Source organism: Nomia melanderi, chromosome 14, assembly GCF_051020985.1.
Source record: "Nomia melanderi isolate GNS246 chromosome 14, iyNomMela1, whole genome shotgun sequence".
Classification (NCBI taxonomy): Eukaryota; Metazoa; Arthropoda; class Insecta; order Hymenoptera; family Halictidae; genus Nomia; species Nomia melanderi.
The window spans coordinates 1,623,258-1,636,753 of record NC_135012.1 but is presented as its reverse complement, the minus strand read 5'-3'; the positions used below and the strand labels follow the sequence as shown (position 1 = coordinate 1,636,753).

The following is a 13,496-nucleotide window of genomic DNA, read 5'->3' as shown; positions in this document are numbered from 1 at the left end:
ATATTCTTATTTTCCCCTCGAAGACCGAACACCGACTGACTGGACGATCCATCGACAAAAGTCAATCGCCGCACGTTAACGTTACTTTAACCCGCTCGTTTACGTTTCCGTTAATCTCGAAAAACAGACACGCTTTATTTTTCAGACGGTATCTATTTTGGGAAACCTGTTTCTCCACTCGTTTAATTTCACGTTTATTTTCCAGGGATTGTTTTATTGAACCCCGTTTAATGTTTCGTTCGATCCCCGTTCACGTATGATTGCGACCACCCATTATGTGTACATGGCAGTGTGACTGAGAGCGTGCAAGACCGTCTGGGCTTGAAGGGCACGCGTTAATTGTACGTTGCGTTCCAGTTCCGGGAGATCCTCAAGACGTGAAAGTATCGCCGTTGAATTCGACCGCGATACACGTCGAATGGAAACCGCCGAAATCGAAAGAACAGAACGGAGTGATACGCGGTTATCATATACACGTGCAGGAAGTGAGGGAAGAGGTCAGTCGAATCGAGACACGATTCCGTTTCAGTCGGCTCGTGAGAACCGGCCGCATCGTGATTTAATCGCGTTTCCATCTTCGCAGGGGAAGGATCTCCTGAACGAACCGATACGGCGCGACGTGCACGACGACGGCGTGCTCGAAGTAAATATTACCGGTTTGCAACCGGACACGAGGTACTCGGTCCAAGTGGCGGCGCTGACGAGAAAAGGGGACGGCGACCGTTCGACACCGGTTCACGTCCGAACACCCGGGGGTGTGCCTAACAGGCCTCACGTCAACGTAAAGTACGTAACCCACGCCGAACCACTTATGCTCACGATTCATAATTACATCGTCTTAATAACGCAATAATCGGACGCAACCCTTTTAAATGCATTGCAGTGCAGCTAGAGGCTGTTCTTAAATCCGACCCAAAAACCGAGACTAGAATTAAAAGTAAAATAATGTAGGCGAGAAAAATGTAACAGAGAAACAGTTATGAACATACACAGCTACCACACCTGTATTGTAATTGTAAATGGTATATTACACTATGCACGATTAAATAAATGGAAGTAACTATACGAACAGTAACACTGAAGACGGCACAGTGCGAGGGCAAGATATGAAGTAGACCATTAGCTTTGAGAAAGACCTTACGATAACGACTAGGAGTAGCGTTCTAGAATAATTTAGACTAACTTAGACTAATTTAGAATTGAATCACGAGGCGTCGTTTGTTCGTTCGCTACATCAGACATCTGTTTTCCCAGAGTATTGTCCAGAGATCCAGTCACGCTCGAGCTGGATTGGGCGCAACCCACGGAAACCTACGGCAGTTTATTAGGGTATAGGATAAGGTACGGAATTAAGAATCAAACGCTCAAAGAGGAATACATCGAAGGAACTCGCCAAAGCACCTACAAGATCACGAATCTGGGTAAGTCCGTCTAAATATTCCTCTTTCGTCTTCGTTCCGATCCTTACGAACCGTGACCGTGTCGCCGGCGCGAGGCTTGTACGTTAAACCCGTCGCGTTTCAATCGCAGAGGAACGAGGAGTGGACTACGAGTTCCGACTCGCCGGGCAGAACGAGATTGGCTACGGGCAGGAGACTGTTCGGTATTGGTTCAGTCCCGAAGGAGAACCCACCGGGCCACCGACGAATCTGTCCTACTTCTTTCAAACCCCGGACACTGTGTGCGTCACGTGGGACATGCCGATCCGCCAGCACAGGAACGGCCGGATAATCGGTTACGACGTGCAGTTCAACAAGAAGAACGACCACTCGACGACCATCGACAGGAACATCACCAAGACCAGAGCGGTTTTCACGAATCTGGAGGAGAACACGGAGTACGTGTTCCACGTCAGGGCGCACACGTCTAGAGGTAGTGGCCCGTATTCCGAGAAGATCACGATAATCACCGAGAAAGACATCGGCCGCGCGCCGATGTCCGTAAAGGCGGTGGCCACGTCGGAGACGAGCGTGGAGGTCTGGTGGGAACCGGTGCCTAACCGCGGGAAGATCCTCGGTTATGAAATTTTCTACACAACGACGGCTGTGGAGGACCTGGACGAATGGAAGAACAAGAGCGTTGGACTCACGGAATCGACGGACCTGGTGAACCTAGAGAAGTTCACGCAATACGCGATCACGGTGGCAGCTAGATACAAAACCGGAGGTCTAGGTCGACTCAGCGAGAAGGTGACGGTCAAAGTGAAGCCTGAAGACGTGCCGTTGAACCTGAGAGCAGCTGACTCGTCCACTCATTCCATGACGCTCTCCTGGACGCCGCCCATCAAGCTGAACCCCATGAAGTATAAGGTTTCGTTCGACGCTATCAAGGAGTTCGTCGATTCGCAGGGCATCACGCAGACCCAGGTTGTCCCTCGCCGAGAGATTCGGTTGGAACCTTCGGTGACAACTACCACGATCAACGAATTGCAACCTTTCACCACGTACAATGTGAATGTCAGCGCGATTCCGCGTGACGGACAGTACAGGCCGCCTACTAAAATCACCGTGACCACGCAGATGGCTGCGCCCAAGCCTATGGTGAAGCCGGATTTCTATGGAGTGGTGAACGGGGAAGAGATTCAGGTGATCCTGCCGCAAGCCTCCGAGGAGTATGGACCGATCTCGCATTATTATTTGATCGTCGTGCCCGAAGACAAGTCGACGGCTGACAAGCAACCGGATGAGCTGACGGAGGACATGATCACAGATAAGGGCGCTAAGGAGGAGAGAGAGAATGCTCCGTATATCGCAGCTAAATTCCCGCATAGAGATATACCGTACACGTTCCTATTGGGTAGCGGAGATGTATACAAGGGCTACGAGAACCGGAAGTTGGAGAAGACCAAGCGGTACCGAATTTTCGTGCGTGCTGTCGTCGATACGCCGCGGAAGGTAAGTCTCCGGTGAACTTAAATTCTTAAGTACTGTACGGGATTTCGTCGTTAAAACTCGTTGCAGTCGGATATGAATTTTAGCTGTGACGAAAGGGAAATAGGAACAAATTAAAGCTTAGAAAAGATGGAAAAATGAGAAATAGGATTGCAACTCACGATGATAATTTCACTTGCAGCATCTGTACACTTCGTCGCCTTTCTCGGAGTATCTGTCGCTCGATATGAGGGAAGTTCCTCCCGGAGAGCCACCCCGACGACCAAACCCCAACACTCCGGTGGACGGAAATCCGGAGGTTTCGGTGAAAACGAGCGGCCAGGAGTCCGGTATGGTGTGGATAGTTGGACCAACGATAGCGGTGTTGATGGTCAGCGTGTTCCTCATTCTCCTGTTTGTTATTAAGAAGTAAGTAAGATTAACGTTTCATCGGTAACAAGGAAAAAGAAAGTTCAATGAGCGAATACACTGGAGCGGATAGAAGATACGCTCTTGAAGTTACATTTCGTTCGAGATCGGTAGCTCGATTGTTTTACGAGACACGTTTCGGGGTTACTGTCGAAAAGTGTGCGGATATGAGTGATCGACCTAGATATTTTTCGCGGATATGCGTGGCTCTGGACGGAGATAGTAAAAAGTAGATGACTCAGCAGCTGTCACTGACCAGTGTACAGTTGTCAGCGCTGAACAGGCCAGTGAAGGAAACGTGCGAGCCGGAGCGATATAGATATAGTTGAGCGTTAAAAACTGTGATTCGCTTGAAACGATGGTATCTCGGTGAATCGATCTCTCGACCCAGTATCGCAGAAAAAAAAAATATATATATATATTTCTATAGTTCATCGAAGATACCATCAAACTTCAAGTAAAACCGATGCATCATTGATTTTCTCGTTGCAGGCGAAGGCAGCCGTGCAAAGCACCCGATCAAGCGGCAGTGACGAGACCGTTAATGGCCGCGGACATCAGCTCGAACCACGCGCCGTCCGACCCGGTCGAGATGCGACGTTTGATCTTCAAGACGCCCGCGATGATCTCGCACCCGCCGATCGACATCAGCGACCTGGGCAATCACATCGAGTCACTAAAAGCGAACGACAATCTGAAGTTCAGCCAGGAATACGAATCGATAGAGCCCGGCCAACAGTTCACATGGGACCACTCGAACATGGAGGTGAACGTATCGAAGAATCGTTACGCGAACGTGATCGCCTACGACCACTCCAGAGTGATACTTCAAACGATCGACGGAATGTCGGGCACGGACTACATAAACGCGAACTACTGCGACGGTTACAGGAAACAGAACGCCTACGTAGCGACACAGGGCCCGCTCCAGGAGACTTTCGGCGATTTCTGGCGAATGTGCTGGGAACTAAGGTCCTGCACGATCGTGATGATGACCAAGCTCGAGGAAAGGACCAGAATAAAGTGCGACCAGTACTGGCCGAGCAGAGGATCGGAGACATACGGTCTAATGACAGTGACCATCACCGACGTCCAAGAACTAGCCACCTATTGCATCCGATCGTTCCAAGTGTCTCGAGCCGGATACTCCGACAGACGCGAGATCAAGCAGCTCCAGTTCACTGCCTGGCCCGATCATGGCGTACCCGAGCACCCGGCACCGTTCCTGCAATTCCTCCGTCGCGTGAAATCCTTGAATCCCTCCGACAGCGGCCCCCTGATCGTCCACTGCAGTGCCGGCGTCGGTAGAACCGGTTGCTTCATCGTGATCGACTCGATGCTGGAGAGGATCAAACACGAGAAGATGATCGATATCTACGGCCACGTGACCTGTCTACGCGCACAGAGGAACTACATGGTGCAGACCGAGGATCAGTACATATTCATACACGACGCTCTCTACGAGGCAGTCATCTGCGGCAACACCGAAGTGCCTGCCAGGAACCTCCACTCTCACATCCAAAAGCTCATGCAGCCGGAGATCGATAACATAACCGGCATGGAACTGGAGTTCAAGAAACTTTCCAACATCAAGGTGGACTCGTCGCGGTTCATATCGGCGAACCTGCCGTGCAACAAACACAAGAACAGGCTGGTGCACATACTGCCCTACGAGTGCACCAGAGTCTGCCTGCAACCTCAGCGCAACATCGAGGGATCCGACTACATAAACGCCAGCTTGATCGACGGATACCGCTACCGAGGTGCTTACATAGCGACCCAAGGCCCGCTCTGCGATACCACGGACGACTTCTGGCGGATGCTGTGGGAGCACAACTCCACGATCGTGGTGATGCTGACGAAACTGAAGGAGATGGGCAGGGAGAAGTGCCATCAGTACTGGCCGTCCGACAGATCGATCCGTTATCAGTGCTTCGTCGTCGATCCCATCGCGGAGTACAACATGCCGCAGTACATCCTGCGAGAGTTCAAAGTGACGGACGCTCGCGACGGAGCCAGTCGCACTGTTAGGCAGTTCCAGTTTATTGATTGGCCGGAGCAAGGCGTGCCGAAGTCCGGCGACGGGTTCATCGACTTCATCGGGCAGGTGCACAAAACTAAGGAGCAGTTCGGACAAGACGGGCCCATCACGGTGCACTGCAGCGCTGGCGTAGGTCGGACGGGTGTCTTCATCACCCTCAGCATCGTGCTGGAGCGCATGCAGTACGAAGGAGTCGTCGACATCTTCCAGACGGTCAGAATATTGCGGACGCAACGCCCTGCGATGGTCCAGACCGAGGTTTGTGACAGCGTTCACGCTTGCTGGGTGCAGATTCTTGATGGGATCAGAGATTGACGTGTTTAAATCCGTTTAGACGTTTAATCGTTAGTTCTAGGTGTATTTCTGGGGATGTCAATCTCCTTTCGAGGAGACTGCGAGACGTAGAGTTGAGAATAATTCTGGGGTTTAATTATTCAGTTTTCTAGCTGTTTGGGAGACGTGTGAATCTTTTGAATAACTTGAGGAGTGAAAATAGAAGTAGGGGGTTAATGGTATCTTTTTGAGGTTTGATATTGTTCGTTTGTTTTCTAGGACCAGTATCAGTTCTGCTATCGTGCCAGTTTGGAATACTTAGGTTCGTTCGATCACTACGCCAACTGACAAGCCGATACACGCGAGGAGAGGGAATCGACGAGAGACCGCAGGGATCGACAGAGGAACGAGAGAGAGATGGGTGAAAGGGCGAAAATACGACGCGTCTAGTACAATGAAGTACTCGAGAAGTATGTAAAGCGAGGCCGGGAGTGTGTAGTCTATACAAATGATTCCGGGGCATAACGTACCATACTCCTACCTTCCAAGGACAAATACAAGTAGAAAGGCGATAACTTACTATCTTCTTGGGCAACTAACGTAGCAGCAAAGTATCTTAGTCAATGGTGTTGCAGAAGTCTCGGGCATGCGGAGGACGTATATATATTTTTTTTTTCATTTTCTCTCACGGCACAGTCGTGTGCCGGACACGATTTTGTCCAGAGCTCCCGATCGAATTAGCCGGGACAAGACTGCCGTTTAGAATGTACGGCTCGTAAACGTAGAAACAATCATATCCTTAGAAATATTCTTTCCTGGAGTTTCCTTTTTACCGGTTGCGAAGCAAAAATTCCACGGAGATGCGAACAGAAAACCAGATGAAAAAAAAGAGAGAGAGTGAAGACAGAGCAAGCGCGTTTTCGAACGTGAAGATCGATCGTGATTCAACGAGGATCAATGGAAAGAGGCAAAACGAAAACGAATAATCGTAATCGAAGAGTTCGATCGTTGAAACATATCCGACTCGCCGTTGCACGAGCCAACTTGCGATTACTCGGCTTTTTCCGAGTCGCTCGAAAACTATGGTTGCTCAGCGGAGCTAAAGTCTGACGAGGATCGTCGCCGCGATCGTCTGCCACGCAATCGAACCGTTTTAACACGCGCGACGCTTCGTGACAATTTACGAAAAGAAACACATCAAAAAGTTCAAACTTTCCTATACACCCCCTACGTTGGAATAAAAAGTGCTTCCATTTTTGTGGGAAAAGAAAAAGAGAGAGAAAAGCGCGCGCGGTCGACAGCCGCGCTTCGTCGGGAATCAACGGGAAGAGAAATCGAGGGCAGACAGCCGCGTGGCACGTTCGTGTAAAAGTACTTATCGACGCGACAAAAGGCTATTCAGGATCGAGAATATTGCAGGTATCTCCGTAACGAGTATCGAAGAAAACCAGAAAGAGAACGTAAATTTCCGCTCACTGACAAGAAAATTACCGTACTGCCAAATCGACAATTATTCATGCTGAGCCCATTACGCACGATAGGGATCTTCTCATTACCTACTGTAATTTTAAGTAGATCGTAAGCGATTGTTTTAAGATTAGGGTTATAAGCGATGCCATTAGAAGATGAGGAATAAAAAGGAACTCGGTTTGAATGATGGAAGAGTGAAAGGAAACGGTGCCTATATTCAATTAAAATTGCACAAAAGGTGTTGTGCAAGTTTCTATGAAAACTAATTTAACTAGAAGCACTGTATGTCGGATTTGCGTACTGTTCCCCCGAGCCCTCGACACCCCTCGTGTACAAAGTTCCACCGTAGGCTTCTACCTCGACGACTTTTACGATTTTACCTGGACTGATGTTCAAACTGAGACCGGCTCGCCCCTGAAACTTCGATCATTCCTGGCTCGATTCACGCCGCAACCACTTCGTTTACTTTTTCGTGCTGGATATTAAACTTGTTTGCGATACAATTCTACAATTCCGGAGCGTAGTTTCACAATCGGAGAAACCCGTGAAGCCCTTAGAATCAACGAATCTCGCTAACTAAATGCACCAAGATCATTCCATCATCAGGCACAAAACCCGGACGCGCCAAATCAATGCCAAAAACGTGTATCGAGGAACACGCGACCGATCCCAACGCGCCATCGCATCCTTTTTGATAAACGATAGAAACTTTCGACGTGTATTGATTGTACAATTGTAATTCGAAGAGTTACAGAACGGTTCGTAGTCTATGAAGACAATAAAGTATGCGCTCGTTTGTATATCTCCTGTATTTCGAGGATCTTCAACGGATTGTTCGGTATAGAGGCGTTCTATCCGCGTTTGATAGGACAGGAACGCGAAATTCTATTTACTAAAGTATGTAAGTATATATACAATTACGAGTACACCCCCCGCCCAACCCCCCGATAAGAGGGGGAACGGATCTTTTTTCAGTTTTTGGCATTCGTTTGGCTCCGATCGTTCGATCGTACAATAAGACGTCGCTCGTCCAGCAACGAGAGAAAGTCAGTATTACTTTTTCTAGATTCGATTTCGAGCCGTTGAATCGAGCGTTTAACATTTTTTCGTTTGATAGTGGTTCGAGGGTAAGGAATTGTGACTAAGTGTACATAAATGCACCGTCTGTCATTAGCAACATTATATAAATATATAAATATAAATAAATGAATGAATATAAATATATATAAATATATATAAATAAGATGATCAATAATATATATATATATATATATATATATATATATATATATAGATATCTATATAAGTATATAGATATATATATTATAAATATCACAAATGAAGAGAGTACGCATTGAAGAGAGAAAGAGAGAGAGAGAAAGAGAGAGAGAGAGAAAGAGAGAGAGAGAGAGGGAGAGAGAGAGAGAGAGAGAGAGAGAGGGAGAGAGAGAGAGAGAGAGAGAGAGAGAGAGAGAGAGAGAGAGAGAGAGAGAGAGAGAGAGAGAGAGAGAGAGAGAGAGAGAGAGAGAGAGAGAGAGAGAGAGAGAGAGAGAGAGAGAGAGAGAGAGAGAGAGAGAGAGAGAGAGAGAGAGAGAGAGAGAGAGAGAGAGAGAGAGAGAGAGAGAGAGAGAGAGAGAGAGAGAGAGAGAGAGAGAGAGAGAGAGAAGAGAGAGAGAGAGTAAAATAAGAAAGCTGTGGATATTTTACAGACTATCGGGATTGAAATGGTTTTATCCGAACAAGCGCGTTGTTACATATTTACGAGAATTTCATTTGAGCACTTTTCATTTCGAACATATTTTTTGATATTGTCTTTTTTAACTTTTCTATAAGTTTTTTTTTACAAAGTCCTACGTACACAGATAGTTTTTACACGAGATTTCTATCGAATACTCTGTATGTACATGCTCCATTACTTCAGAATGTGCATTTATTGTTGTTATATTCGATCATTTTATTTCATTGTTGTAAGACTGAGGGCCGTAGCGTCTAATTCATTACTACGTATTTTTCCAGTACTTGCTAAAGTACTTAAATGGCTTGGACATCGTTCAAAGGGAAATTACCTAATCATCGTATCTCTCATTGTCTATTCGAACTACGTGACATAATTTTCAAGTTACGTTGATTTACCATCGCATCGTCTATTAATCTAGTTGGCATCGCGTTGATTTTTACTCGTATTTCCCGTCGAAGGGAACGAAATTAATTTCTAAGGATCTTTTTACGAGATAAACTAGCCATTAGGACCGCATCTCTCGTTAATCTCGAAAAGATATCATTCTTTTTCAATGATGATTTCCGTATTATCATCTTGTCTCGTATGCACATGTACACCTTACCTTATCTTGCTCATCTTTGCGTTGGCGTTATCTTAGCGATATCGTGCTTCTGTCAGTAATACGAATTTGATATTGTTACATTGGCAACGACGATGAATGAACTGTTCCTCGTAAATTAAACGCAGTCACTATGATAACGAGAATTTCTTTACAGCCAGAGAGAAAGAGAAAGAGTGAGAGAAAGAAAGAGAGAAAGAGAGAAATAGAAACGTGCTATTATCGAAGAGTACAATTGGTGTAGAAACTTACCAGAAGGCAACTCGAAATACATTTTTTTAAGATATCGATGATATTGTTACACGTCGTTCAAGACTTCGTAACGTTTTACTACGGACTTTCTTTAGTCGTTAAAAAGGCTGACTAACAAATGGGAAACATTCACTGAGAAAAAATAATGACATTCCTTCGAAACGATAATAAGCTACGAAAGCTGTTCATTGATGTTTTACGCACTAGGAACGTATTCTTTGCCCATAGACTTTTGCCCTTTCGGCGGTAGCTAAACTCGATCATTCGATTTTTAATCGTACACTTTTAAACACACTGGCAAAAAGAACACACAAAAAAAGAAAAAGAAGAAGAAGAAAGAATTGCGACAAGAACAAATAAAGTCACGTTATCCCGCACAAAGTGCGGTATCGCCAACATGGTCGACAACTTCGTGTTTAAAGTTCCAGACTAAAGTAAACGGGAAAAAGAAAACAAAAAAAAAAGAGAGAGAAAAAAACCTACACAATACGTTCGCGCGAAACGAAATTAAAACGATTGTATAAAACATATTAACTAGTTATAAGTTGGTAGCGTTAAATTGTATTCGATGAATTTACTAATACGAAGAAGTCCACGATATTCGTATATTTATAAGATACCGGATCGTAACGTGATTACGTTTTTTTGTATCATTCCGAGACTTTTTTGTGTATGTTGTACCTTAGCTGCGTGTCTATTGTTAATGTTTATAATTTTTTTATATCCCAAACTGTATAGCAATACGTGGTTTGTTGTATTCTTCTTCTTAAACAAAAAAAAAGAGAAACGGAATAATAATGCATGCAACTCGAGCGTTCCCGGAGCAGTCTCTAATAAATGTAACAAATTACAATCGGCCGTCAATGCTCCGCGCAATATTTACGTCGAGATTGTTACTGTGCGTGAAGATCGTCTCGAATTCATCCTCGCTCGGTGACCATGAGCGATCACGGCCGTTCATTTCCGGGAAGAAACGGTGAATTTAAGGGGAAAAAAAATGAGAAAAGACAAAGAAATAAGTCGAATCTAAATATCGTTGAAAGAATGGGAAATTATTTTGTGATACTTTCTTGCCAGAAAGAATACAACAGGCTAAAGTGAATATGATAAATGTAATGTTACTAATTAACACCTATGCAAATTAAATATTGTGTAATAGGAAGTCTGTTGACAAGGAGAAATAACGTGTACATTATATATTGCCTTGCGGCATCAATAAACTAATAACTAACGTAAGGCAGACTGGGTACCTTTCATTTTTATCCTAAAATGATCGTGAAGAAAACAAAGGTCGAGACATATTTATGATAGCAGTTTATTATTATATTATGTCGTTAGGACTTATTCTATTGGACAATTATCGTTATGTACAAATGTTTATTTCTAATGCCGAAGATCACGCGTTTCACTGCCTGATATGGCAACATTTCTCTTAAATAAGGGCCGCGGGATCGCAGTTTTATATCACATTAGTTGGTTGATTTGGATTATTCGTTGGTGGACTTCTAGACATCATCGATGCAACCTACGATAAAATCAATGGTCACGGATCGTACCAGTTTCTTATTTCACCTAATACCATAATCGTACATTCAATTTACATACATTTTGTATGACCTGTTTTCTGAGAAAGTCGCTTGTCGCCGCGGATATATTTCGGTCATTTCCCATTTTGCATTTCACGTATCCATAGAGATTCGCGCCGTTCAAGGCAATTGCGATACAGACAAGCAGCAACCATTTAAATTTCAGACCAAACAAAGCCACCATGAAAAATATTGACCACAATAATGGACAAAGAATTAATGCCAACCAAAAAATACGAGCTTCAGCTGCATTAATGCGGTTCTGTTGAACACCCTGAAAAACAGGGTACATAGTAGACCTTGTAGTTTATAACTGGCACTTAAAATAATCTTGGTACTGTGTTGCATATAATGGTGTAATTCTACATTCTTGTGTAATTAGAAAGAGTTCAGAGCGAAATGTGTTGAGAACGTAAAATGTAAAAGCTTAAATAGTCCTTGAACTATTTAATAAAATGTGAAGGAATTATTCTTAAAAAATGAAAGTGACCTTAAGTTATTTAGCGCTAAATCTCTTACGTAATAAGACAAACCTTTTTGGATTCAAACACCCAATGACTTTTTCCATTATCATCCACATAATTCCACCACCTAAGGCCAACCATTAACCTTCCGGTGATATTTTTAACTGTCCAGAAATCCATTGATAACAGTAATATGACTGTTACGAAGCTAGCTATAAAACTATTTGAGAACCAGCCACACAACATATAAACTACGATCGCAGCGATTCTGAAGGCTAAATGAAATAAGGTGACATATGGATGTCTAAAAAATTTAATGAATTCACATTATAACACCTAAGCTATGAGTAATCTTATGCGTCTAACTTATAATCTATATACTTGAGTTTGTTGGCATTTTGGCTAGCCTCATCCTCCTCCCCAAAAGCAATGGTATCGTCATCCATTAGTAAAGGGACCTAATAATAAAACGATGGAAATGTTTAAAGAGCAACAAGAAACTGCTCTAAAACTTGCGCTATCTAACTTAACTAGAATATGTATAGTCTACCTTCCTAGTATACAATCTAAATAAACAAAGAAAGAAGATTATAACCAAACAGCAAAATAATGAATCGGTGCCGAATGAAAAAACTGATAATTAATGAAACAATTTCTCTACGAATACGTCTAGGAAACATTCGAAGTACATCTTAATGTCAGACATATTTGAAATTGCAAATATACGTACGGAAATTCACGAACAAATGTCAATAACAACTCTTCCGACACGAGCAATGAAAGAACATCAACTTCTTGCAGTTTAAACGATAACGCTTTTAATAAGCTTTTATATGAACCGATACGGTCAATTGAAATCAGCGAAGTTAAATAAAAACTTGGCGTCAATGTACTGAAAACGTGTATATTGAAATGTTCCGTGCACCTACCGATGCAGACGCCATGTTAGCACGTTGACGGGATGGCAACAGACGTCATCTCTTCTACACCGATGGTTAAAATAGTTTGCCCTCCCCACTCTTATACTCATGATATAGAATTGATTGTAAATTCCCGCGATCAATATTATGTATTAACAATTACTGATCGTGCAGTGTTTTTAATACGGTTCCATTGTAAGTTACCATATTTATATTTTATTAAAATTCTGTTAATCCTCCACTAAAATTATATCGGTTACCTTAAGTCATATTGGCCTTAAAAATCATAGACCAAGATTAAGAAATAATAAATATTAACCATATCTAGTGGCAGGGTTCTGCACAAATGAGCAGCAACATAAACAATGTTGCCAATAATCTAATAATACAGTTTCATTTTATACACTCCTAACAGTAATTTCATCGTCGCGTACTTTACCAAAGTGTTTGAAATAGTCTGACACAGACAACCTCCAACTTCTACCATCAGCATTAAAACAATCAAATCCCAAGATATTTTACATATTTATCAAAAAACCACTTACCAAAACCGGCGCTGACAACTGGACAATTGTTCTCGGTCACACATTTCTAATCGCTCTATCGTTAACCCTGTCTCCGGCACAAATTAAAGACACAATTAATCGACGAACGAAACACTCGATTGAAGTTCACCAATTTGAATGGCGCGACATGGAGAACGGAGCGTGCCTCTGATTGGTTGATCTGCGCGCGCGCCCTGCTGGCCAGCGACGCGAACTGCTGGAGAAAGCAGCGCCAAACTAGCAGCAAGTAACCCCATTTGAATGAGGAGGGTGAGAAGTGATAGTCACGTGTTAAAGATAGTTTTAC

General features: G+C 43.9%; 2 protein-coding genes across 22 annotated transcripts in view; one reads left to right on the top strand and one right to left on the bottom strand.

Moving 5' to 3' along the window:
* Lar (tyrosine-protein phosphatase Lar) overlaps positions 1-8,674 on the top strand; it is a 376,216-nt gene extending 367,542 nt beyond the window's left edge. For all 15 annotated transcript variants that reach the window (XM_076373806.1, XM_076373803.1, XM_076373804.1 and 12 more), the window contains 7 exons: positions 358-497; positions 584-786; positions 1,255-1,421; positions 1,531-2,894; positions 3,073-3,299; positions 3,792-5,598; positions 5,893-8,674. In XM_076373806.1, the coding sequence (XP_076229921.1) occupies positions 358-497; positions 584-786; positions 1,255-1,421; positions 1,531-2,894; positions 3,073-3,299; positions 3,792-5,598; positions 5,893-5,961 (3,977 nt within the window). In that variant the 3' untranslated portion in view covers positions 5,962-8,674. The remainder of the gene's footprint in view (positions 1-357; positions 498-583; positions 787-1,254; positions 1,422-1,530; positions 2,895-3,072; positions 3,300-3,791; positions 5,599-5,892) is intronic.
* A 2,299-nt stretch (positions 8,675-10,973) lies between these two features.
* LOC116428995 (putative Golgi apparatus membrane protein-like protein CG5021) lies at positions 10,974-13,406 on the bottom strand. 7 transcript variants are annotated; one of them, XM_031981328.2, is made up of 6 exons: positions 12,654-12,769; positions 12,275-12,290; positions 12,106-12,182; positions 11,794-12,028; positions 11,280-11,534; positions 10,974-11,199 (listed from the first exon to the last, which is right to left on the bottom strand). In XM_031981328.2, the coding sequence occupies exons 1-6, from the start codon at positions 12,752-12,754 to the stop codon at positions 11,134-11,136; spliced, it is 750 nt and encodes a 249-aa protein (XP_031837188.1). In that variant the 5' UTR covers positions 12,755-12,769; the 3' UTR covers positions 10,974-11,133. The 7 variants fall into 7 exon arrangements, with proteins under 7 accessions (XP_031837188.1, XP_031837196.1, XP_031837233.1 ...); XM_031981336.2 differs by having other exon boundaries at positions 11,280-11,522; XM_031981373.2 differs by having other exon boundaries at positions 12,455-12,710.
* Positions 13,407-13,496: the final 90 nt, after the last annotated feature.